At 42.4% G+C, this 27,124-nt stretch overlaps 3 protein-coding genes across 3 annotated transcripts in view; 1 reads left to right on the top strand and 2 right to left on the bottom strand.

The window, feature by feature from the left end:
• Window positions 1–14,324, bottom strand: part of LOC115107913 (exostosin-like 3) — a 38,978-nt gene extending 24,654 nt beyond the window's left edge. Inside the window, exon 1 of the mRNA XM_029631679.2 lies at window positions 14,108–14,324. The gene's annotated coding sequence lies outside the window, so the exon portion shown is untranslated. The remainder of the gene's footprint in view (window positions 1–14,107) is intronic.
• A 3,128-nt stretch (window positions 14,325–17,452) lies between these two features.
• On the top strand, window positions 17,453–21,667 carry LOC115107911 (ribosomal oxygenase 1-like). The gene is made up of 15 exons (XM_029631677.2): window positions 17,453–17,582; window positions 17,869–18,000; window positions 18,236–18,375; window positions 18,471–18,570; window positions 18,657–18,770; window positions 18,935–19,041; window positions 19,231–19,338; window positions 19,473–19,507; window positions 19,620–19,798; window positions 20,017–20,121; window positions 20,357–20,498; window positions 20,687–20,807; window positions 20,895–20,994; window positions 21,101–21,187; window positions 21,356–21,667. The coding sequence occupies exons 1-15, from the start codon at window positions 17,496–17,498 to the stop codon at window positions 21,422–21,424; spliced, it is 1,626 nt and encodes a 541-aa protein (XP_029487537.2). The 5' UTR covers window positions 17,453–17,495; the 3' UTR covers window positions 21,425–21,667.
• An 86-nt stretch (window positions 21,668–21,753) lies between these two features.
• LOC115107912 (NADH dehydrogenase [ubiquinone] 1 beta subcomplex subunit 1) lies at window positions 21,754–27,092 on the bottom strand. Its single transcript, XM_029631678.2, has 3 exons — window positions 26,857–27,092; window positions 22,152–22,296; window positions 21,754–21,932 (listed from the first exon to the last, which is right to left on the bottom strand). The coding sequence occupies exons 2-3, from the start codon at window positions 22,289–22,291 to the stop codon at window positions 21,896–21,898; spliced, it is 177 nt and encodes a 58-aa protein (XP_029487538.1). The 5' UTR covers window positions 22,292–22,296; window positions 26,857–27,092; the 3' UTR covers window positions 21,754–21,895.
• Between the last annotated feature and the right edge of the window lie 32 nt (window positions 27,093–27,124).

Genomic DNA, 27,124 nt, shown 5'->3' with positions numbered 1-27,124 from the left:
CAGCTGTTTCAGCCATGGCTCATCTGCAGCCAGCTGACTGCCCTGAGGGCCTGTCTCTAGTTGAGTTACAGTGGACCCACAGAGAGGAAGAGAGACACAGATAACCTTATTCTAGGACCCGTCATTAAAAGCAGATAACTCAGCACCAATAACTAACAATGAGCTGGATTGTGATCAGACCGTGTCTGTAGCGGTGCGCATACATTGGTAATTGGAATGCTCTCCACCACTGTGTGTGCAGGAATAGGTTGTGTGGCTCAGTTGGTAGATCATGGCGCTTCCAACACCAGGGTTGTGGGTTCAATTCCCACGGGGGACCAGTACGAAAAAGTATGTAAGATTGTCTGCTAAATGACTAAAATGTTTATAAAAATGGTGCATACCGTGTGTTCCACTGACAGATGGGCCTGGGTGCCTCCCAGCCAGATCTCCAAATATGAGAGACTTTAAAGAGCAGTTGTTTGAGTGTAGTCCTATTGGCATGTGGACGAGAACAGAAGCAAAAGCCATGAGGCATCATTTAACATGTTGAGAAAGACTATGTCCAGCCAAGTAACTATTTAACAAAAAGAAAATGTGCAGGCTAGCTAGCTATTTTGATTGGGCTTTATTTACCTTGAACTCCCTCTGCAGAACAGGCTGCCCGCGTCTCCCCAACAACTGGGTTTCTCAATGAAAATCAGTGCGCACACAAAGTGTGGCCAGCTATTTCACTGTCAAGCTCCATCTTTGTTTGGCACGGTCTGTCTCGTGACAAACCCCAAAAATATTGGGTTTCGTTTTTGAGATAGAATCCTCATACGACCAAGTGAAGAACCTGGAGTGAAGAACCCCCCCCCCCCCCCCCGGCCTGTCCGTCCGTGCCACACCGTTTAGTCTGCGCACCACTACGTTGGCAAGACAACAAAAAAAACGACAAGAAAGACAGTCATTTAATCTGAGCGGCTCAGCGTTGTCAGGATTTTGAAAGCCGTGCAGTATATGCCTGGTATTAGAAAAGTAGGTGATGCATGGTCCGTGTGACGCGTTGTCAGGATGAGAATCCACCTTCACGGGGGAATTACAAACTAAACGGCTGTGAGTGATTGCCGTTTGACCCTTTCGTTACCGCAATCAAATTACAGACAAAGGCATCGTGGTACTCGTTAAATCCTATGTGCCAGCCTAATTTGGCTAGATAGAGGAGGGAGTGGGGGTGCAATTAAGTTAGTAGCCACTAGACTAGCCTACGTGTCGAAGTCCGGTTCTGTACACGGGACAGCGTTATGAAGCAGCAGAGCAAAAACATTATTGTTATGAATGAAATACAGCACCAAAAAGGTCTGCCAGCAATACATTACAAGCATGTGCGCGAGCGTGCGAGGTGAAACCGTAAATGCAAGAACCACTGACCAGAAAAACAGAGAGAGAACCTTTCAAGCCCATTTCCCTAAAATACTTATGACACGGAACAAACTGAAAAACACCTCATTTTAAAGCTCCTTGCTTTATTCCCAGTTAGCCTCGCAGGTAGCTACATTAAAATCATTTTGAATTATGGGAAACATCTGATCCAGATGGGGTAGTGGGGCCCCTCCTGATAACGGCTGTAAATCCACTGGGAGGAGATTCAAGGCCTGAGAATGACCAAGGGCTCCAATTGAAATGCATTACTTCTCTTTCCTGGGTCTTTCCAATCACAGCCTTCTCTCACTTACTTATTCTCTGACCGGGAATCTTTCGCATAAGTGTATTGGCTACAAAGCTGAACGCTAATTTTCTTATGTCATTGAATGCCCCCTAAAATGTAAATTTCTACTCTTTAAAAAATATATTTACACTTTATGCTGCAGATCAAACAGGCCATAGGACTCTGACGCAGTTCTTGATGAGGATGGATTGGCGCCCATTTAATCATGAGCTGAGCTCGCTTTGGTATTTGAAGGGCAGGGCAACCTTAATTAGTCAACCGGGCTGTAATCAAGCATCGTCTCCAGCAACGCGAAGCCAGACATTACACCCCACAAGCACTTTGACGGCTTAGCGTCACAGCATTACAACAAGTCATTCAAGGGAAGTGAGAGAAAAATTTGAGGAAAAAAAAAACAAGTTCCTTTTTGTATTCTAGGGTGGAGACTGCTGGCTTCGGTGATTGATTCCATTTCAAATTCCCTGCGGCTGACGCTTTCTCTTGGAGTGTCAGACGCACGTACACGCACGCCTCTCCCTTTCTCTGGTCAGGACCGACATCCGCAGCAGTGCGAGTTGCAGCCATCCGAGGCGAGGCGCTGCAGTGAAGTGCCCCAGGGCAGAGGGCACAACAGGAGACGCTGGCTGTCTGTGCTAATGGAGAAATGAAGTAGAGAGCAGCAGAGGAAGCAGCACAGGCCAGATCAGCTCCATCCATGGCACACAGACAGACAGCACTGCAGTCAGTCAGCAGGACCTTGTGTCAGCCAGAGAATGGAAACCAGTTTAACGCACAGACAGGATCTGTCAAGCAGCGCAATAACGAACAGGCAACCACACAGAACAAAACAGGTGCTCTGAATTTTAAGGCCACAGCATATTAAGTCTACCTTCCAAACATTGTCAGTGTAATGACTCAGGCTTAGAACTGTATAGTGCTATAGTTTCCTTTTGGGAAGGCGGAGTTTGTCCCAGAACTCTCCATTTCTATGTATGAACACAGAAAGTTGATCATGCAGCTGACCAAATTAAAGGGATACTGCGAGATTTTGGCAATGATCCCCTTTTTCTACTTCCACAGAGTAAGATGAACTTGTGGATACCATTTTTATGTCTCCTTGTCCAGTATGAAGGAAGTTCGAGGTAGTTTCGTGAGCCAATGCTAACTAGCGTTAGCCCGACTGGCAGTCTATGTGTATCCACTAGCAGATAGCGCACCGACTGGAGGTCTATGGGTAACGCTAGTTGGCAATTACACTAGCTAGCAACTTCCTTCAAACTGCATGCAGAGACAAAAATGGTATCCGTGCGTCCATCCGACTCTGTGGAAGGAGATAAAGGCCCTCATTGTTAAAATCCCAAATATCCCTTTAAGCAAGACTAACAGAGGTTAGAAGCAACCCAATGGAAACAGCGGTGTAAAAAAAATCAGCCGAATGAGCCTAACATTTGCACACAGCAAGCCAATTCTAAATAAATAAATCCTACCTCTTGTAATCTGGCCATAGCAGCGGTGGCAGCCCTGGTTTCCTGGGCCTCCTGAGAGCCTCTCTCGCCCTATCCCAGCCTAGGCAGCTAGCTTAGCCCATCACAGATGGAGGTAAGCCCTGCCAACAGCTGCCAGCCCCAGCCCACCCCCTCTTCCTCCCCCCACCCCATTCTCCAGACTCTCTTGGATTGTGGGAGAGGAGCCAGGGTGATTAGCCCCTACCATGTGGGATTTACTTCGGTATACCGCCACAATGGAGACGGCACCCAAATCTTAACAGTTAACGGAAACATTCGCAAGGCAAAGACCCACATTTCACTTGTATGCATTTTGGACGTCAATGAAAGAGCAACAGTGAATATCTGATGTTGGAGACTGCCATTGATCCATTCCAGTAACAAGTAAGCACCATTCCATCAGCAACTAGCCAAAAGCTTTCAAGAGCCCAGAAAACAGAGGGCCATGGCACTAGCAATTTGGTCTGAAAAGGACCCACATAGACCACGTCCTGTTCATTGACAGCCTATTCACAGGACGTTATGTTCTGCCACCACTCTAACTGGGCTTCCATTCAAATATTTACCCTTGGCCCGTGCTAGGCTAGCTATTTATTTTTAACTGCTTTCATCTTAACTACACATATGTTTACATTGTGTGGGGGTGGGATTGCCATCGGGATCCTCTGGGGGAGAAAAAAAAGAGGGCAAACGGGGCTCTGGAAAAAATGTAGCTTGGGAGAGGATGGATTAGCTAAGTAATCCCGATAGTGAAGCAGGGCCAGGATTTAACATGCGTGTTCCTCTGCTATCCACCGTCTCTGCCAAGAGCACATTAATTCTGCCACCTCCCTCCCTCCCTCTCACATACCAACATTCTATCACAGTGCAATTCCTTTACTCTCCATGCTGATTTCATCTGCCTCTGATCCCTTCATGTTCTCTACCTACACAGTGGACTACTCTGCATATTCTCTGAAACGCAATGAACTGAACTTCAGAAGTGGCGCTTGGCCCGTATAAATACCTTTCCCTCTCTTGACAGAGAGAGAGAAAGTAAAACAGATGTTAATGAGTCAGGCTTTAGAGCCCGCCCTGCAACACAAACATTCATCGACAAACACGGCCAAACGTCTACACCCTCTCAGCGCTGTCGGGAGAAAGTCGAGCAGACACTGCAAAAGGCAACACCTCTAGCTTATTTGCTAATTTATTGTCATTAAACTGGCACCAGTAGACATAGCTTGCACATAAAAAAAACATGAAGTAATTGCCCACGCACATAGACGCCTCAGCAATGGATCAAACGGAGCAGCTGCATCCATTCTCCCACAAGAGCTTCATGAAATGGGTTTCCATTGCCAAGTAGTCGTACACAAGCCTAAGATCACCATGTGCAATGCCAAGTGTCGGCTGGAGTGGTGTAAAGCTCTCCACCGTTGGACTCTGGAGCAGCGGAAACGCGTTCACTGGAGTGATGAATCACGCTTCACCATCTGGCTGTCCGACGGACGAATGTGGGTTTGGCATATGCCAGGAGAACGCTACCTGCACCAATGTACAGTGCCAACTGTAAAGTTTGGTGGAGGAGGAATAATGGTCTGGGGCTGTTTTTCATGGTTTGGGCTAAGCCCCTTAGTTTCAGTAAAGGGAAATCTCAACACTACAGCATACAATGACATTCTAGAAGATTCTGTGCTTCCAACATGGGTAAGACCCTTTCCTGTTTCAGTATGACAATGCCCCCAGTGCACAAAGGTAAGTCAATACAGAAATGGTTTGTCGAGATCAGTGTGGAAGAACTTGACTGGCCTGCACAGAGCCCTGACCTCAGCCCCATCCAACACCTTTGGGATGAATTGGAACACCGATTGCGAGGCAGGCTTAAATCGCCCAAGATAAATGCGCGACCTCACTAATGCTTGTGGCTGAATGGAAGCAAGTCCCCGTAGTCATGTTCAAACATCTAGTGGAAAGCATTCCCAGAAGAGTGGAGGCTGTTATTGCAGCAAAGTGGGGGACCAACTCCATATTAATGCCCATGATTTTGGAATGAGATGTTCAACGAGCAGCTGTCACATACTTTCGTATTGCATTTTTTTTTGAGGTGGAATGAAAAACATACTTTTTCCCCCACAAATTGTGCTCTGATGGACTAACTGATACTCTAAATCATGATTCCTTAATATGAAAATGTATATTATATATTATTAGTATATTATATATTATATTATGTATATTATTTATTATTTACACGATAACCACTAAAAAGCAACTATATCCTCTATAAATACGCAAGTAAATACGAAACACTTGTTCAGTTACCTTAAGTACAACTTAAAGATCGATGGCAGTGCATAAGAATGCAGAAGTGTTTTGGGCTGAAGCACCACAAGCACACTAATAAACAAGGCGGCTGAATTAATTTAACTGTCTCAAGGTCAATCTGAAACTTTCCACAAGATCAAACTCCTGTAACACGCAGTTCATATCGTCACCACTTTATATTGAGTAGATTCACTACATCGCATTACAACAGTCAAAGGTCATGTGAAGAAATCATTTTCTCCATCTCTGGCTTGTTATCCCATAATGTACTAGCACACGCTAGCTGTTCATTACGCAAAATGTTTCCTTACTGAAATCAATGTAAACTACACTCTGGTCCAATTCAAAATGTGTTGGCTATATATTTCAACTGTAAATGGCATGCGCTGGTGACTGAAAACGTCAATGCCGGAAAACGCTTCCCGCACTGGTTTTAGTCACGCGCTCTAATTTAGCTAGCTAACAATATTCTCATCATGAATGAAGCGCATGGCCTGAATGATAGATCCGTCAACTCAGGGTTTCCCAAACTCGGTTTGTTTATTCACTTCTTGATCAGCCTTGGTCAAAGAGCCCTGAGTAAAGTAGGTGCAGCCACATAGGGCTGGGTGATATGGCCAAAATATCACATCACAGTATTTAAAAAAGAAAAAACATGGTATTTGATGGTATTTTATCTTTTTGAATAATAAAAATTCTTCATTTGCTTTATGAGTAGTGCGTGACCCTAGAGTGGCAACACATACATTCTCAGTGATTTCAATGGGTCTTTCTCCATTATGATGGTTTTCTACTGTTCAATTCAACTTCCACATAAAATTATTTTCAGCATTTTCCTGCACTCATTTACACACTGCCAAGTAGGTTTGCACGATATGGGCCTTATTTTTAACCAAATGTTGCAATCGCGATTTGAAGATTAAGAGCTCAACACTTCGGTGAACTGTTGGAATCAGTGGGCACTTTGAAGTGTTGTTTGACATGACAACAAATGAAAATGCCAGGAGGAGTTATTGTGACAGGAACCAAAGTGCTAATAAGTGTTTCCTAGGGGACCCTAGAATCTTTGGCTACATAGAATTTTCTCTTTTAAATGGTTTTACTATTTATTTTTTTTATTTTTTTTACCTTTAGTTAACTAGGCAAGTAATTTAAGAACAAATTCTTATTTACAAAAGGCCTCCTACAGGGGCTGGGATAAAATATATATATATAACATATCACAACGCTACATAAAGAGAGACCTAAGACGACAACACAGCATGGCAGCAACACAGCAACACCACATGGCATCAAAACTACATGGCAGCAAAACAACATGGCAGCAAAACAACATATGGTACAAACATTATTGGGCACAGACAACAGCACAAGGGGAAAGAAGGTAGAGACAACAATACATCACACGAAGCAGCCACAACTGTCAGTAAGAGTGTCCATGATTGAGTCTTTGAATGAAGAGATGGAGATGAAACGGTCCAGTTTTTTGCAGCTCGTTCGCTAGCTGCAGCGAACTGAAAAGAAGAGCAACCCAGGAATGTGTGCCTTGGGGAGCTTTAACAGAATGTGACTGGGAGAACAGGTGTTGTATGTGGAGGATGAGGGCTGCAGTAGGTATCTCAGATAGGGGGGAGTGAGGCCAAGAGGGTTTTAGAAATAAGCATCAATCTTGCGACGGGTATACAGGGATGACCAGTTTACAGAGGAGTATAGAGTGCAGTGATGAGTCCTATAAAGAGCATTGGTGGCAAATCTGATGGCCGAATGGTAAAGAACATCTAGCCGCTCAAGAGCACCCTTATCTGCCGATCTATGAAATTAAGTCTCCGTAGACTAGCATGGGTAGGTTGTTCAGCTGAATCAGGGTTAGTTTGGCAGCTGGGGTGAAAGAGGAGCGATTACGATAGATGAAAACAAGTCTAGATTTAACCTTAGACTGCAGCTTTGATATGTGCTGAGAGAAGGACAGTGTACCATCTAGCCATACTCACAAGTACTTGCATGAGGTGACGACCTCAAGCTCTAAAATCTCATGGGTAGTAATCATACTGGTGAGGTGAGCGGCATTCTTCTTACCAAACCACATTCTTTTGGAGGTGTTCAGAGCAAGGTTAATGGCAGAGAAAGCTAGTTGGACACAAGGAAAGCTTTGTTGTAGAGCGTTTAACATAAAATCTGAGGAGGGGCCTGCTGAGAATAAGACTATCATCTGCATATAAATGGATGAGAGCTTCCTACTGCTTGAGCTATGTTGTTGATGTACAGTGGGGCAAAAAAAGTATTTAGTCAGCCACCAATTGTGCAAGTTCTCCCACTTAAAAAGACGAGAGAGGCCTGTAATTTTCATCATAGGTACACTTCAACTATGACAGACAAAATGAGGAAAAAAATCCAGAAAATCACATTGTAGGATTTTGAATGAATTTATTTGAAAATTATGGTGGAAAATAAGTATTTGGTCACCTACAAACAAGCCAGACTTCTGGCTCTCACAGACCTGTAAATTCTTCTTTAAGAGGCTCCTCTGTCCTCCACTCGTTACCTGTATTAATGGCACCTGTTTGAACTTGTTATCAGTATAAAAGACACCTGTCCACAACCTCAAACAGTCACACTACAAACTCCACTATGGCCAAGACCAAAGAGCTGTCAAAGGACACCAGAAACAAAATTGTAGACCTGCACCAGGCTGGGAAGACTGAATTTGCAAAAAGTAAGCAGCTTGGTTTGAAGAAATCAACTGTGGGAGCAATTATTAGGAAATGGAAGACATACAAGACCACTGATAATCTCCCTCGATCTGGGGCTCCACGCAAGATCTCACCCCATGGGGTCAAAATGATCACAAGAACGGTGAGCAAAAATCCCAGAACCGCACGGGGGGACCTAGTGAATGACCTGCAGAGAGCTGGGACCAAAGTAACAAAGCCTACCATCAGTAACACACTACGCCGTTAGGGACTCAAATCCTGCAGTGCCAGACGTGTCCCCCTGCTTAAGCCAGTACATGTCCAGGCCCGTCTGAAGTTTGCTAGAGAGCATTTGGATGATCCAGAAGAAGATTGGGAGAATGACATATGGTCAGATGAAACAAAAATATAACTTTTTGGTAAAAACTCAACTCGTCGTGTTTGGAGGACAAAGAATGCTGAGTTGCATCCAAAGAACACCATACCTACTGTGAAGCGTGGGGGTGGAAACATCATGCTTTGGGGCTGTTTCTTTGCAAAGGGACCAGGACGACTGATCCGTGTAAAGGAAAGAATGAATGGGGCCATGTATCGTGAGATTTTGAGTGAAAACCTCCTTCCATCAGCAAGGGCATTGAAGATGAAACGTGGCTGGGAAAATCTTTGGAGGGAGTTGAAAGTCCGTGTTGCTCAGCAACAGCCCCAAAACATCACTGCTCTAGAGGAGATCTGCATGGAGGAATGGGCCAAAATACCAGCAACAGTGTGTGAAAACCTTGTGAAGACTCACAGAAAACATTTGACCTCTGTCATTGCCAACAAAGGGTATATAAAGTATTGAGATAAACTTTTGTTATTGACCAAATACTTATTTTCCATGCAAATAAATTCATTAAAAAATCCTACAATGTGATTTTCTGGATTTTTTCCCCTCATTTTGTCTGTCATAGTTGAAGTATACCTATGATGAAAATTACAGGCCTCTCATCTTTTTAAGTGGGAGAACTTGCACGATTGGTGGCTGACTAAATACTTTTTTGCCCCACTGTAAATTGAGAAGAGCGTGGGACCTAGGATTGAGCCTTGGGGTACTCATTTGGTGACAGGTATTGGCTGAGACAGCAGATGTTCTGACTTTATACACTGCACTCTTTGAGGTAGTTAGCAAACTACGTCAAAGACCCCTCAGAGATACCAATACTCCTTCGCCAGACCACAAGAATGGAGTAGTCTACCGTATCAAAAGCTTTGGCCAAGTCAATAAAAATAGCAGCACAACATTGCTTAGAATCAAGGGCAATGGTGACATCATTTATGACCTTTAAGGCTGCAGTGACACATCCATAACCTGAGCGGAAACCAGATTGCGTACCCGAGAGAATACTATAGACTTCAAGAAAGCCAGTCAGTTGATTATTGACAAGTTTTTCAAACACTTTTGATAAACAGGGCAAAATATAATTTGGCCTATAACAGTTAGGATCAGCTTGATCTCCCCCTTTAAATAAAGGATGCACTGCAGCTGCCTTCCAAGCAATGGGAACTTCCCCAGAGAGGAGAGACACGTTAAAAAGGTCAGAGATAGAGTTGGCGATGATAGAGGCAGCAACCTTAACTTTTTATGGCTGCCCATATCAAACAGCCTGCTCCTCCGCATATTATTAGTAGTATTGAATAGAAAACACTCTGAAGTTTCTAAAACTGTTTGAATGATGTCTGTGAGTATAACATAACTCATATTGGCAGGCAAAATCCTGAGTTGAAATCAAAACAGGAAGTCGGAAATCTGAGCTTGTATGTATTCACCAGAGTCCCCAATGAAATCCCCTTGAGATATGAATTATGTTGCACTGCCTATGGGTTCCACTAGATGTCAACCATCAATAGACATTATAATGAGGCTGCTATGTTGTTGTGGGAATGAATGAGAGCAGAATATATCAGCTGTCCATCAAGCAGCCATTTTGGGATCCCACTTTTTCCTCATGGTAGTCACTTGCGTTCCATTGCTCACGAAGACAAGAAGGAGTACTCCAGTTGGAACTTTATTGAAACAATATGTTAAAAACATCCTAATGATTGATTCTGTACTTAGTTTAAATGTTTTTTCGACCGGTAATATCACTTTTTGAAGTTTTTGTCCGATATAACGCTGACCAGAATTAACGTTTGGATATGTATACCACCATGCTGACGCCATCTTTGCGGCTGTGGTGTTTTTAAATTGAGCGCCGTCTCAGATTATTGCATGCATTTCTTTTTCCGTAAAGTTTAAAAAAAATCTGACACAGCGGTTGCATTAAGGAGAGGTATATCTATAATTCCATGTGTATAACTATATTATCATCTACATTTATGATTAGTATTTCTGTTGAATGATGTGGCTATGCAAAATCACTTGATGTTTTTGGAGCTAGTGAATCTAATGCGCCAATGTAAACTCAGATTTTAAAAAAATATAAATATGAACTTTATCAAACAAAACATGCATGTATTGTGTAACGTGAAGTCCTATGAGTGTCATCTGATGAAGATAAAATGAATCACTAACCTTGAATTATCTTTTTTTCTGGTTTTTGTGAAGGCTATATTTTGCTGGAAAATGGCTGTGCTTATTGTGGTTGAGACCTAACAATTGTGGTGGAGACCTAACAATCGTTTGTAGTGCTTTCGCTGAAAAGCCTATTTGAAATCAGACACTGGTGGGATTAACAGCGAAAATAGATTTAAAATGATATAAGACACATGTATGTTTTAGGAATTGTAATTATGAGATTTCTGTGGTTTGAATTTTGGCGCCCTCTGTTTTCAGTGGTAGTTGTCATATCGATCCTGGTATCGGGATTGCAGCCATAACAGGTTAAAGAAGAAAGGGTCTAAACCATCTGACCCAGATGCTTTTTGGGGTCAAGTGTAAGGAGCTCCTTTGGCACCTCAGACTCAGTGACCGCCTGCAGGGAGAAAGACGGAAGAGCATCGGGGATAGACGCATTAGAAGGACTGGAAGATGAGGAAATGTTGGACGGGCAAGGAGGCATGGCAGAGTCAAATAGGAATGCTGACTTAATGAAGTGGTGATTAAAGAGCTCAGCCATGTGCTCGTCAGTAACAACCACATCAACATTAAGGGACATGGGTATCTGTGAGGAGGGTTTATTCTCCTGGTCTTTAATCGTTTTCCAGAACTTCTTGGGGTTATTAAATAGCTTCATTAAATAGTACCCGCAAAACATCAGTCTCAACGTCAACAGTGGAGAGACGACTCCGGGATGCTGGCCTTCTAGGCAGAGATGCAAAGAAAGCCATATTGCAGACTGGCCAATAAAAATAAAAGATTAGGATGGGCAGAGGAACTCTGCCTAGATGCCAGCATCCCTGAGTCGCCTCTTCACTGTTGACATTGAGACTGGTGTTATGCGGGTACTATTTTATTAAGCTGACTGTTGAGGAATTGTGAGGCGTCTGTTTCTCAAACTCGACACTCTACTTGTCCTCTTGCTCAGTTGTGCACCGGGGCCTCCCACTCCTCTTTCTATTCTGGTTAGGGCCCGTTTGCTCTGTTCTGTGAAGGGAGGAGTAGACAGCGTAGTACGAGATCTTCAGTTTCTTGGCAATGTCTCACATGGAATAGCCTTCATTTCTCAGAACAAGAATAGATTGACGAGTTTCTGAAGAAAGTTATTTATTTCTGGCCATTTTGAGCCTGTAATCAAACCTACAAACGAGGATGCTCCAGATACTCAAGGCCAGTTTATTCACTTCTTTATCAGAACGACAGTTTTCAGCTGTGCTAACATAATTGCAAAATGATTGTCTAATGATCAATTAGTCTTCTAAAATGATAAACTTGGATTAGCTAACACAACATGCCATTGGAACACAGGAGTGCTGGTTGCTGATAATGGGACTCTATATGCCTATGTAGATATTCCATTAAAAAATAATCCGTTTCTAGCTGCAACAGTCATTTACAAGATTAACAATGTTTACACTGTATTTCTGATCAATTTGATGTTATTTTAATGGACAATAAATGTGCTTTTCTTACAAAAACAAGGACATTTGTATGCATGTATGTATATATCTATACACACACACAACCTATATATACATACTCTACCTGTCATAAGTTTTAGAACAACTACTCATTCAAGGGTTTTTCTTTATTTTTACTATTTTCTACATTACAGAATAATAGTGAAGACATCAAAACCATGAAATAACACATATGGAATCATGTAGTAACCAAAAAAAAGTGTTTAACAAATCAAAATGGTGTATATTTGAAATTCTTCGAATAGTCACCTTTTGCCTTGATGACAGCTTTGCACACTCTGGCTCTGTCGCATACTGGGTAAGTACATATTCAATGGTAGGATTGAATATGTACTTACCCAGTATGGGACAGAGCCACAGAGCACACACACACACACACACACACACCATTTAGCAGACACTTTTATCTAAAAGATACTTAGTCATTTGAGCATACATTTGAAGTATGGGTGGTCCCAGGACTCCAACCCACTATCCTTTTAGCGCGATGCTCCAAAAACTGAGCAACAGAGGACCACATAACATTTGGTTTTTAGTGACAGGATTTGGGCATGCATTTTGAAGCATCCTGCCATAGGCCCTACCACTCCCATTGTTTCAATAGCGGCGATGCTTTAGGCTAGCTGTGGGGTAAGTAAATAAAGGCAACTAAGCCATATTCTCTATCATTTTCTCTTAGGATCAATGGATGAAACACTGTCAATAAAATGAAGTATATATACATTTTATGTACCACCCCTTTTACAGAATATACAAATTAAGTGTAATTTGGCTCAAATAACAGTCGGTTTTGGTTATTTTATTGCAGAGGACATTATTTACATGTTTAATGATGTTTTGCTATGATTGTTTCTTTTTCCAATAGTTTCTTATTGGGTCAAAATGACCCTACTTGGTAACCCATGCATGTAAAATATCAATATAGCTAACATATGAAATCCAATAAACTATCATGATAATTAAGGAAAACTGAGGTTTGCAATTACCTCTATTTAGTACCACTATTCCTAAGTAGTAGCTTTTCTGGGGACCTCTACTGAGGCTTATAGTAACAGAACAACATAACATCCTTGTCCCAAGTCCTTGTTGTTTGTGTGGTGTCACCCTTCTTCATACCATGATTCACTCCATGCCAATGGCACTGAATTGGCTAAGTATTGTGGCAAGCCAACTTCATTGCAGCATGCAAATCAAATGGGAAAAAGACTAGCTAGTTACATTGACTAGGTAACCAGCTAGCTTACTAGTTAGCTGCAATAAACAACATGTTGCTTGCCTGTAACACTGACACCAAGTACTGTTTAGTCACCTTAATCACGTAATGTCTATACACTATATGGGATCCCGATTGGCGCAGCGGTCTAAGGCTAAGGTCTAACTGCATCTCAGTGCTTGAAGCGTCACTAGACACCCTGGTTCGAATCCAGGCTGTATCACAACCGGCCGTGATTGGGAGTCCCATAGGACAGCGCACAATTGGCCCAGCGTCGTCCGGGTTTGGCCGGTGTAGGCCGTCATTGTACATACGAATTTGTTCTTAACCGACTTGCCTAGTCAAATAAAATAAAATAAGTATCGCTAGCTAGCTAATGACTGTGTGTGTCGTGTCCGTCAGAGGGGAGAGATCAAAGCAAACACGCTCTCGATGGGACTAAGAACGACCGACACACAAACACAACGCTGGCTTTTAATAGCATAATACTCGAGGCGACATGGCTAAATTCATCACTGAATAGTTAAGAGTAATATACGTCTCGGCACAACAAGATGAGGGGATTGAAGAAAAGGCAAAAAGGGGGACCATGTCTCATCTGACCAATAAACCAGCTATCCACAACGGACGAATGTTAGTTTAGCTAGGTAGTTAGCTTGCTACTCACCCGGTATGAAGCTCCGAAATGTCTCCAAATAAAAACCTTCAAAAGGCTTCAAAATATATGTCACGTTATGCAAGGTGATAACAAAATGGCATGCTCGGTGTTTAATGTAACCATGTACGCGTAGCTAGCTAGATCTAGATCCCCCTGTGTGCACGATAAATTTTACATTGAGCTGCATTGTTGGAGAAGGCTAGGCAAGCATACTGAAGCATTCTGGGACTGGGAGTTGCTGAACCTTGGACAAACTGTCGCGGTGAAGTGCTACACCTTGTGGCCATAAACGTTGTGGTTGTACTGTTATACGGAGTATGCCCACAAGATGTACTGTGCAAGCTAAATAAAACAATACATCCACAAACAGTCGATTTCATCATTTAAACAGATACATTATGTAAACTAAGGGGTATGTAGCAGGGGCATATTAAGCACGACAGCCTCTGACAAAAGGTCTTGACTAGTCTTTACCGATGGCACAGGGCGGGAGGTACTGTTAAAAACCCTCCCCAAACCCTAAACTATATAATGGCATTTGGCTTAGCAAGTATTGAGGGAGGCAGCCAGCTGCCCATAAAAGCACATCTATCATGTTACAAAGTGAGAGGTATTAAAACTGCTCTGCTTGTAGACCATGCATACCTCTTTTGAGCAAAGGAAAATCATACATGAAGTTGATTTACTTATTTTCCATGCTTCATATGTAATTAAATCTAGAGCAGCATTAATAAAGTAAGCACTATGTAAAGGCTTTAAAAGTAGCCTACACCGTACAAACACAGATTAAAGGGTGTTAGTTGTCATAACCTTTGGTACAAACTAACGATGTGTACAAACTCTGGATGACAATTAATAATTTGACACGTTTATTCTGTATTGAAGCCACCGCGCAGCCATCTTGGTATTCCTCCTCAGGTGTAAAAACGTATTTCGGAAGCTATACAAATGCATTTATTAATTTCTAATTTGACAGGTTTATTCCATTACAGATACCTTAATGCATACTTTCAAATTATGGCATGTGAGCTAGACATAAACGATTACAAATTAAAACATTTAAAAAACTTTTTTTAGAGCGCTAATATTGCTGTCCTCACAATTTAAATACATGTAATTTTGTCCTTGAAACATTCAATTGAAATACTGTCTAATTCCATTAATTTCTATGGACTGTTCCTTCCAGGGAGGGGCAATATGACCAATACATAGCCCAGGGTTTCCATACATCGTTGGTAAAAGCACTCGGAGTATGACAAAAGAGATTGCTGCATCTAACAGCCTGCACAGTAGAGGGCGATAAAGTTCTTTATCTAGCTTGTAAATTAGCTGATTTACAAATAAAAATCCCTAATAATAATAATATTTTTTATTTTTTTGTTTATTCATAATACAAAACAACTTACATCGCTACACCAAACATGTCTAACAAAACAAAACACAGTTATAAACAAGAAAATACTAAATACATACAAAACATTTAATATATAAAAAATATTTTTTTAAAGAACAACAAGTCTAGTGCAATTGCATTCACTCAGAAGAAATCTCATTATAATGATTCAGGAAGATGTTATTATTTTTCTTATTCACAAGGTATAATGTCTCAACAAGATCATTAAATTCAATCAAAAATATTTGTAATTTTGTTATAGAATTCTGGAATTTTTGTTTGTGTCTAAAGTATTTGGCAAGAAATGTAATAATTCACAATCATTTCAATTGTCTTGTTATCATTGCAAAAGTAACATATTATATCCTTCATGTTAAAAACTTTGATAGTGTTCAAAAAAGTATATAAGTATTATGTTAGGTTTTCCCAGTTTATGTGTTGGTGGGCTAGGGTCAGTCTGTTATATCTGGAGTATTTATCCTGTCTTATCCGGTGTCCTGTGTGAATTTAAGTATGCTCTCTCTTCTTTCTTTCTTTCTTTCTTTCTTTCTCTCGGAGGACCTGAGCCCTAGGACCATGCCTCAGGACTACCTGGCCTGATGACGTCTTGCTGTCCCCAGTCCATCTGGTCGTGCTGCTGCTCCAGTTTCAACTGTTCTGCCTGCGGCTATGGAACCCTGACCTGTTCACCAGATGTGCTACCTGTCCCAGACACACTGTTTTCAACTCTCTAGAGACAGCAGGAGCGGTAGAGATACTCTAATAATCGGCTATGAAAAGACAACTGACATTTACTCCTGAGGTGCTGACCGGTTGCACCCTCGACAACCACTGTCATTATTATTATTTGACCCTGCTGGTCATCTATGAACATTTGAACATGTTGGCCATGTTCTGTTATAATCTCCACCCGGCACAGTCAGAAGAGCACTGGCCACCCCTCATAGCCTGGTTCCTCTCTAGGTTTCTTTTCTCTCTCTAGGCTTTATAAATACATTTGATTGATTATCACAGATTTACATTCATAGAACAAGTGAGTCAGATTTTCACCATCTTCTTTGCAGAAAATGCAGACATCATCAATAGCCACAAATTTGGACGACATAGATTCTTGTGTAGAATTTTAAAGTGCACTTCCTTAAATTTGTTTGGTATACAATATTTGCAAGGCATCAACCAAGACAATGTCAGGAATAAGCATGTTCCAGAAAATGTTTCCTCGAGGCGTAAGTTGGTTCCGTGAATGGGAAATTTGTCTTATGTATTTATTACAACAAGATTTCTTAAGTAAGCCAACGCCTTCCAAACTGAGATCTGGATAAGCTCTGTGATCCACACCAAAGCTAAGATGAGTTTTCATTAGTGTAGTTAGACCTCTGGGAATGGCTTTGATCACAGAAATAAACTCTCTGAAAGGAATTGGAAACTCATTCAGTTTCTAAATTCTGCATATGCAAGAATATTACCCCTGTTGTCGAAAACATCAAAAACAAAGTAAATATTCCTCTCATGCCAGCTAGGGTAGAACAATGACTTATTCCTTACAGATATGTTTGAATTATTCCACAAATAGCTTTATGAGTGGAAAAATTATACAGAAAACATATTTTCCAGGACATTAAAGCTTGTTGGTGAAACCTAGCCAATTTAATGGAATATAATTACATTTCAGTAAAAATTGAAAACCTCCAAACTTATTTAACACATTGTTTGGAATGAAATACCAAATTGATTTTGTATTGACCAAACATCTTTTCAACCAATTGATCTTGAAAGTGTTATTTATGTCAACAAAATGCAATACTTCCAGACCTCCTTCAGCTCTTTAATTTGAGAGGACAGAATCTGTCTTTATCACCAGAGTCATATAAACATAAGATTTTACATGTAGAAACGTTCAGTTTTAATCCAGATGCAATAGAGAATGTAGCGATAAAATACCCGTAAGAATATCCCTGTTGTCGCACTATTGATGACGTCAGGAATGAGAAAATATTCGACAACATGGAGAAGAAACATGTGTCAGCTTTTGAATTGTACCAAAATGCGCTATTAGCATCGACTCCTGAAGTTAAAACATCTTCTGTGAAGGTACTTTGGGTTATGTTATTACTATTGGGGTTTGCTCGCTTCCAATTTCAGATAGGCTGTTTTTTTTTGAGTGTCCTATTTTGCCGGCAAACGTCAACTGTGTTGACAAATCAACTGAAGTAGCTAGCAAATGTATGTATTTTGAAGTTGGCGTCTTCCATAATGTGTATATAAGTAAGGAACATCTGTTTAATATACTATTGCAATATGCATCTGAGCAATTGACTGTTGATTGCCTAATACCATTTCATGCCTGACTGCCTCTGCCTACTGGATGCTTTTGTAGATTACAGCAAAGAAGCAGAAGGAAAATGGTATCCAGACCCCCAAATCCATCAAAAAGACCAAAAGGAAACGGATGGGCAAGCAGGTCAAAAAAGCGGCACAGAGAGAGGAGAGGGTGGAGAGACTGGCAGAGGTTAGTTTGGGGCATCAGCATATAGCCTATGTAATTGTTTGACGGTGGTTCCCTGGGTTTTTCAGTCATTGTATGTGTTTGAGATAAACTACATTGTATTCAGACAGCAGAATCGCTGCTCTACAATCACTTTGCATCCCAAATAGCTCAACTGATTGTGATCAATATAAGCTATTCTGTGCCTCGCTGGTCAAACTGAACCCCTTAAACATGCTGATTGTCTGGTTGCATGCAGGAGGTACAGTGTGGAGAGATTAGCGGAGTGGCACTAGATGCTCTGCTGAGTGACCTGGCTAAAGTCAGCAACAGCAGGGTGAGAGCCAGCAAACTTTTCCAGTGGCTCATCCACCCAATTCCCTCCAAGAGTTTCTTCAGGTAATGATGTCAGTGTAGCTTTTCACAGTACAGTATTGTAGTCGATTGCACAGGAAGACCTCCTTTGTTAACTATTGTCTTCCTTGATCTTATAGAGATGCATGGGAAAAGAAGCCAGTTTTGATCAAACGTCAGAATCCAGACTATTATACGGGACTGTTCTCCACAGCAGAGTTTGATCGCATTTTAAGACGGGTAAGGTGTCACGACTAGCTACACATCTTCTGTGTTTAGTGTCATTTTTGTTGCTCAAATAAGGTTTTTCCTATTGATATTTTCAGGATGACGTTCAGTATGGGGTGAACCTGGATGTCACCAGCTACAGAAACGGCAAAAGAGAGACACACAATCCTCCAGGGAGGGCTCTCCCATTCACTGTATGGGACTTCTATGAGGTAAAAAGTCAAGTGAAAGTCTACTGATTGTCAAGTTTCATTTACAAAGTGTGAGCAGGTGTTGGTTAGATCATACCAATGGCCGTGTAACATGTTTTAGTTAGAAGTCCTTAGTACCTCAACATAATATTGAAACCCAACCTGTTGTCTTCCATGTTGTCCAGAGTGGTTGCTCGCTGCGTATGCTTAACCCCCAGGCCTTCTCCTCCACTGTGTGGAATGTGCTGTCCATCCTCCAGGAGCACTTTGGCAGCATGGCAGGAGCCAACATGTGAGTCACCCTCTCTGACAATCTATCTGACCAGTGAGATGCTCTCACACAACATTGAAAGTTATTGAACATGTATGGGACAGTGAACATAATTTCCTCCTGGGAGGACAAACTATTCTGTTGTATTCTTACCGCATGCTGATGCACTTCCTCATGACATTTCAGTAAAAATGTATTTTGCGTCCCCAGGTATTTGACACCTCCAGGAACACAGGGCTTTGCTCCACATTACGATGATATTGAGGCCTTTGTGGTTCAGCTGGAAGGGAAGAAGCACTGGAGAGTTTACAACCCCAGGTGACTAGTTTCTCAGTACAATTCCCAAAAAGGTGATCAGCACCATCAACCCATTTTGAACTTGATTCATGTCAGAAAACTCTGCTGAGAAACAAATATATTTTGTGGGATGTGTGTTTCCTGTCACTTTTCAGGTCAGAAAATGAGGTCTTGCCTGTCGTTTCCAGTCGTAAGTAATCTTTTGTCCACTGTTGTGCCTATGAATAGACAATAAGCATGACCGATCATTCCCCTGTACCTCAGGCTCATTCCTTACAGATGGCTTGGTATTCCTCCTCCAGCTAACTTTAGCCACTCAGAGATCGGGAAGCCCATCCTGGAGGCAGTCCTGGAGGCTGGGGACCTCCTCTACTTCCCCCGAGGGTTCATCCACCAGGGGGACTGCCTGTCGGATGCTCACTCCCTCCACATCACTGTCTCATCTTACCAGAGGAACAGTTGGGGAAACTTACTGGCAAAGGTTTGTTATTAACCTGCTTAATCCTATGCATTCCTTGTATGGGACATAGTCCAGTTCTTTGTCTAATTTTGTATCAATAAAAACATTTACACTTTGAGTAAGAAAACAACTGAAAATATTGCAGGCTATACAATATGGCATGTCCATACAAAAAAATGCATTTACTTGTAAGTATAGGCTTGTATTGTGTATGATGTAGAACATGATCTATTTGACAGGTGGTCCCAGCAGCCCTAGAGATGGCCATGGAGGAGGATGTGGACTTCAGAGGAGGCCTGCCTGTGGATTACCTGACGTACATGGGGGTGCAGAACTCAGACAAGGTACTTCAGATGCCACCATTTATCTGTGCCTGGTTTCAAATGTACAATCAACCTTGAAGCACCCACCCTCAGCAGGGGTGTTTAGAAGGGTGACACGTTTGAAGATAGAAACGCTACAGAGCCGACGCCTACGCCCCATTGCAAAGAACATATGTTCTGCAACATCTATTTCTACCGGAACATACTGTAACGTTGCACGCTCGTAACGACCCTCAATCTACCTGTGCACGTATAGGAGGATCCACGCAGGGCCCAGTTCCTATCCAGAATAGAGGGTCTGATGAAGAAGCTATCAACCTTTGCCCCTGTGGATGCTGCTGTGGATCAGAAAGCTAGGGGCTATCTCCATGACTGTCTCCCCCCTATGCTCACCGCAGGTACCACAAGGTTTTACTTGAAATTGTGATAGGTGGTTGTTTTTACCTTCAGTTGAAACCACTTATTGTAAGTCACTGTGTATAATAGTTGCTAAATGACTCAATGTAAATATTTACTCTAAAATGTCACACTTTAAAGTGACTAATGTGACTCCGCCAGTTTAAATGATTCTGATGATTATCCACAGAGGAAAGGGCCAGCAGTGTCCAGGGAGCTCCTTCCAGGTGGGAGAATGGAGAGCCGGTGGACATGGGTGTGGCCATCAGAGGCCAGATCAGAGTCAGACTCGTCCGTTCTGGAATCGCCAGGTAGCTCTCAGCATTAAACACAAAAGCATGGCTATAAAGGGTTGACCTTTCCAGAAAAGACCATGACTTTCCTTTGTGCCTCTGCAGGTTATGCAGTGATGGAGAAGCAGTTTGGCTTTACTACACTGCTGACAACTCCAGAGTCTACCACAAGGAGGAGCCCAAGAGTGTTGAAATAAAAGCAGAGGTATGAATGTTTGGGTCTCTGTAATTGCTTTGCTAATATAGCAGTGACGTGTGCCTGTCTGATATGGTGCACTGCAGTGATGACCTTTATGATGCAACTCTTTCAGCACACAGATGCCATGGAGTTTCTGATCCATGCATATCCAAAGTTTGTGACAGTGGGCAGCTTGCCATGCAAGTTGGCTGAGGACAAGGTGTGTTTCCTCAACATGTTATGCAACATTGCTAAAACATGTATGCTTTCTTCTGCATAAAGTCTAACCACATACGCATCTCTGTAGTGCATGGTCAAGCCTTGATGATATACAGTGTTGGTCTCTGCACTGCAGTTTTCTTAAAGATGTAATTCCCTGCTCTTCCAGGTGTCCTTGGCTGAGCTGCTGTTTAAGAGAGGGCTTATTCACACTGCAGAACCTCTGCAGCAATCCTGAAGAGTTTCAAAATAAATGCTTGCCATGCCAGCATCATTCACTTCACTATTATGTGTAGGTAGAATTGTTCCGATTTTTAGGACAGTGGTCATTTACTCAGTAGTCCATCAGCATTGCCCTCTACAACAAATTCATCTAAAATCTTCAAAAACTGTTTGTAAAATAGCTATTTCAGCTCTATTACTATGTTACCCTTGTTCAGTAAGTATTGAATTAAACTTACTTGCATATTGGTGTAAAACACTCCTTGTTTGTGTGTGTTGCTAATGTCCAACTTTGTCTTATTGCTATAGTTGTGTATACTTAAATCACAAATGAATGACTAGAGGTTAAGATGACAACGGGGCATGTTTATTGGTTGATACAGTGACTGAAACGTATCAGGGTGCTTGATTTGAAGACCATCCAGAAAATGTCAATCACAACAGGAGATGTGACTAATGCACAATAAATATTCCACGACAGGTGGGTCTACTTCCAGGTGACTTCCTCGCCAGGCTTCAGCTCCCTTTTTATAGAGGAGAAAATTCAGAGAACCATTAGAACCCACATAGATTATTTCTAGGAATGTATGCTTTAATGTCTAGATACTGCCATGCCTGATAAACACTGGGACCAAGCTATACTGGCCTGGTTTCACATCCACTACAGTTGCTTGAAAATAAATCTGTGCCAGCACAGTATGGTTCGCATCTATAGTATATGTGTGGGTGCTGCAGATTTATACCTGCTGTACAATGCGCTTTTGTTCCTGAAAGCGGTCAGCTTCTGGTCCTGTGCTCTGTCCATGTAGATCCCGATAACAAAGCCAAGGGGGACAAATATGTTAACCCAATGGTCACGCATCAGGGCAGCAAAGTTCACCATACTTCCTGTTGGTGACAAAACACACGTTTTTAGATTACTGTATGCAACCAAATTGTATTAAAAAAAATCTTTGGTGCAGCATAAGTTAGCATACCAGTCTTTCTGATGTCAATTTCATAAGCAGTTGGTAAAGGATGAACGTCATAACATTTGGCAGTCAATTAGCTAGCTACAGTAGTTTAATCTAGCAAATTTGTCAAATTGCACATTTGCTAAATTCTAGAAATAGCTACAATACCAGCCAAACGTTTGGACACCTACTCATTCAAGGGTTTTTATTTACCATTTTCTACAATGTAGAATAATAGGAGACATCAAATAACACACATGGAATCATGGAGTAACCAAAAAAGTGTTAAATGAAAATATTTTATTTGAGATTCTTCAAAGTAACCACCCTTTGCCTTCATGACACTATTGGCATTCTCTCAACCAGCTTCATGAGGTCATCACCTGGAATTAATTTAAATTAACATGTGTGCCTTAAGTTAATTTGTGGAATTTCTTTCCTTCTGAATGCGTTTTAGCTAATCGGTTGTGTCAAGGAAGGGTTGGTAAACAGAAGATGCCCTATTTGGTAAAAGACAATCCATATTATGGCAAGAACAGTTCAGATAAGCAAAGAGAAACGACAGTCCATTATTACTTTAAGACATGAAGGTCATTGTGTCCCGCCACCCACCAACCCCTCTTTTACACTACTGCTACTCTCTGTTCATCATATATGCATAGTCACTTTAACCATATCTACATGTACATACTAATCAGCCTGACTAACTGGTGTCTGTATGTAGCCTCGCTACTATTATTTTCAAATGTCTTTTTACTGTTTTATTTCTTTCTTTCTTTAATCGCCTCCCTGCAGACCTGGCATCCTTTCACTCCCTCCTCTACATTTTCCTCCTCTGTCTCTGCTGCTAAAGCCACTTTCTACCACTCTAAATTCCAAGCATCTGCCTCTAACCCTAGGAAGCTCTTTGCCACCTTCTCCTCCCTCTTGAATCCTCCTCCCCCTCCCCCTCCTCCCTCTCTGCAGATGACTTCGTCAACCATTTTGAAAAGAAGGTCGACGACATCCGATCCTCGTTTGCTAAGTCAAACGACACCGCTGGTTCTGCTCACACTGCCCTACCCTGTGCTCTGACCTCTTCTCTCTCCAGATGACATCTCACGTCTTGTGACGGCCGGCCGCCCAACAACCTGCCCGCTTGACCCTATCCCCTCCTCTCTTCTCCAGACCATCTCCGGTGACCTTCTCCCTTACCTCACCTCGCTCATCAACTCATCCCTGACCGCTGGCTACGTCCCTCCCGTCTTCAAGAGAGCGAGAGTTGCACCCTTCTGAAAAAACCTACACTCGATCCCTCCGATGTCAACAACTACAGACCAGTATCCCTTCTTTCTTTTCTCTCCAAAACTCTTGAACGTGCCGTCCTTGGCCAGCTCTCCCGCTATCTCTCTCAGAATGACCTTCTTGATCCAAATCAGTCAGGTTTCAAGACTAGTCATTCAACTGAGACTGCTCTTCTCTGTATCACGGAGGCGCTCCGCACTGCTAAAGCTAACTCTCTCTCCTCTGCTCTCATCCTTCTAGACCTATCGGCTGCCTTCGATACTGTGAACCATCAGATCCTCCTCTCCACCCTCTCCGAGTTGGCATCTCCGGCGCGGCCCACGCTTGGATTGCGTCCTACCTGACAGGTCGCTCCTACCAGGTGGCGTGGCGAGAATCCGTCTCCTCACCACGTGCTCTCACCACTGGTGTCCCCAGGGCTCTGTTCTAGGCCCTCTCCTATTCTCGCTATACACCAAGTCACTTGGCTCTGTCATAACCTCACATGGTCTCTCCTATCATTGCTATGCAGACGACACACAATTAATCTTCTCCTTTCCCCTTCTGATGACCAGGTGGCGAATCGCATCTCTGCATGTCTGGCAGACATATCAGTGTGGATGACGGATCATCACCTCAAGCTGAACCTCGGCAAGACGGAGCTGCTCTTCCTCCCGGGAAGGACTGCCCGCTCCATGATCTCGCCATCACGGTTGACAACTCCATTGTGTCCTCCTCCCAGAGCGCTAAGAACCTTGGCGTGATCCTGGACAACACCCTGTCGTTCTCAAATAACATCAAGGCGGTGGCCCGTTCCTGTAGGTTCATGCTCTACAACATCCGCAGAGTACGACCCTGCCTCACACAGGAAGCGGCGCAGGTCCTAATCCAGGCACTTGTCATCTCCCGTCTGGATTACTGCAACTCGCTGTTGGCTGGGCTCCCTGCCTGTGCCATTAAACCCCTACAACTCATCCAGAACGCCGCAGCCCGTCTGGTGTTCAACCTTCCCAAGTTCTCTCTCACGTCACCCCGCTCCTCCGCTCTCTCCACTGGCTTCCAGTTGAAGCTCGCATCCGCTACAAGACCATGGTGCTTGCCTACGGAGCTGTGAGGGGAACGGCACCTCAGTACCTCCAGGCTCTGATCAGGCCCTACACCCAAACAAGGGCACTGCGTTCATCCACCTCTGGCCTGCTCGCCTCCCTACCACTGAGGAAGTACAGTTCCCGCTCAGCCCAGTCAAAACTGTTCGCTGCTCTGGCCCCCAATGGTGGAACAAACTCCCTCACGACGCCAGGACAGCGGAGTCAATCACCACCTTCCGGAGACACCTGAAACCCCACCTCTTTAAGGAATACCTAGGATAGGATAAAGTAATCCTTCTCCCCTCCCCCCTTAAAAGATTTAGATGCACTATTGTAAAGTGGCTGTTCCACTGGATGTCATAAGGTGAAAGCACCAATTTGTAAGTCGCTCTGGATAAGAGCGTCTGCTAAATGACTTAAATGTAATGTAATGTAAATGTAATTGTTCACCTAATACCTTTTTTGCACTATTGGTTAATGTCTGTAAGTAAGCATTTCACTAAGGTCTACTACACCTGTTGTATTCGGCACACGTGACAAATAAACTTTGATTTGATGGGTCCAAATTTGAGATTTTTCCAACTGCGGTGTCTTTGTGAGATGCAGAGTAGGTGAACGGATGAGCTCCGCATGTGTGGTTCCCACCGTGAAACATGGAGGAGGTGGGGTGGGGATGTTTGGTGGCGACACTGTCTGATTTATTTAGAATTTAAGGCACACGTAACCAGCATGTCTACCACAGCATTCTGCAGCGATATACCATCCCATCTGGTTTGCAGATAGTGGGACTTATTTGTTTTCAACAGGACAATGACCTAACACCTCCAGACTGTGTAAGGGCATTTTGACCTCAACCCAATTGAGATGTTTGGGATGAGTTGGCCCGCAGAGTGAAGGAAAAGCAGCCAACAAGTGCTCAACATATGTGGGAACTCCAACACTGTTGGAAAAACATTCCAGGTGAAGCTGGTTGAGAGAATGCAGACTGTGCAAAGCTGTCAAGGCAAATGGTGGCTACTATATACTTAATTTTATCGACAGTGTTTCATCCATTGATCCTAAGAGAAAATGATAGAGAATATGGCTTAGTTGCCTTTACTTACCCCACAGCTAGCCTTAGCATCGCCGTTATTGAAGCAATGGGAGTGGTAGGGCCTATGACAGGATGCTTCAAAATGCATGCCCAAACCCGTCACTAAAAACCAAATGTTATGTGGTCCGCTGTTGCTCAGTTTTTAGAGCATCACGCTAAAAGGATAGTGGGTTGGAGTCCCGGGACCACCCATACTTCAAATGTATGCTCAAATGACTAAGTATCTTTTAGATAAAAGTGTCTGCTAAATGGTGTATGTGTATATATAACACAGTGCCCTCGGAAAGTATTCAGACCCCTTGACTTTTAACACATTTCCACTGCCGACCATTGAATATGTACCCAGTATGCAACAGAGCCAAGAGTGTGCAAAGCTGTCATCAAGGCAAAGGGTGGCTATTTGAAGAATCTCAAATATATTTGGATTTGTTAAACACTGTTTTTGGTTACCACATGATTCTGTATGTGTTAGTTCATAGTTTTGATGTCTTCACAATTATTTTACAAGGTGTAAAATAGTACAAATAAAGAAACCTCATGGAATGAGGTGTCCAAACTTTTGACTGGTACTGTATATCAACTGGTTACCATAGATAGTTTGTGTCCACACAACTGCTATCAGCAAATATTCAATTTCTGACAAGAATGAGTGTATTTGCTCAAATCTAGAAATAGCTAGCTATATCAGCTGATTATCATAGCTAATTTGTGCCCACAACTGCATCAGCAAATACATTCATTCCGGTAGCTACCGGTAACTATTTTTTTTAAACTAGCTAATAGCTATCGTCAACTATCGTTGAAATTATTACCATATATATCTGTGTTATTAATCTAAACCAGCAAGCTAGCTGACAAGCATGGACTCAATAGGACCAGCTAACATCGTTAGCTCGCAAACAATATGCCTCGATTCTTCACACAATAATTCTACAGTATGTTGCAATTGAATTATATATATATTTTAAGTATTGCACTGCTATAGAAATACTTATAACGACGTCAAACTAATAACGAATTTATAGGAAGGCATAAAAAAGTGACATTTTACCTAGTCTTGGCCTTCGACTTCTCTTGCTCACTGGCTCTCAGAGGACGTTGGACCCTACCACCTGCTCTAAAATGGTGTTGTTGCCTTTTAACAATGAATCATTAAAAAACACTGTTTAATTCAATATGACTTCAACTTCAGAATATTAGAACATTCGTCTGGGGGATAATTTCAATGTAAAAAAACGGGTGCTTTCTTCTTTGAAAATAAAAGTTATTCTATTCACGATGCGATAAATATGACTCGATGGTACCTCCCCAGTGACCTC

The sequence above is a fragment of the Oncorhynchus nerka genome, linkage group LG24 (assembly GCF_034236695.1).
Source record: "Oncorhynchus nerka isolate Pitt River linkage group LG24, Oner_Uvic_2.0, whole genome shotgun sequence".
NCBI classification, from domain to species: Eukaryota; Metazoa; Chordata; class Actinopteri; order Salmoniformes; family Salmonidae; genus Oncorhynchus; species Oncorhynchus nerka.
This window is presented reverse-complemented; position numbering and strand designations above follow the sequence as displayed.

What these genes read in the sequence shown, in the direction of transcription:
- LOC115107911 (XM_029631677.2), top strand. Translation starts at nt 17,496, where the DNA reads ATGGAGAAGAAACATGTGTCAGCTTTTGAATTGTACCAAAATGCGCTA. An exon ending in GGGTGGAGAGACTGGCAGAG is followed by an intron (nt 18,001 to 18,235) that starts GTTAGTTTGGGG and finishes GGTTGCATGCAG; the next exon opens with GAGGTACAGTGTGGAGAGAT. An exon ending in GTCCGTTCTGGAATCGCCAG is followed by an intron (nt 20,808 to 20,894) that starts GTAGCTCTCAGC and finishes GTGCCTCTGCAG; the next exon opens with GTTATGCAGTGATGGAGAAG.
- LOC115107912 (XM_029631678.2), bottom strand. Translation starts at nt 22,291, where the DNA reads ATGGTGAACTTTGCTGCCCTGATGCGTGACCATTGGGTTAACATATTT. An exon ending in AAAAGCGCATTGTACAGCAG is followed by an intron (nt 21,933 to 22,151) that starts GTATAAATCTGC and finishes CTCTATAAAAAG; the next exon opens with GGAGCTGAAGCCTGGCGAGG.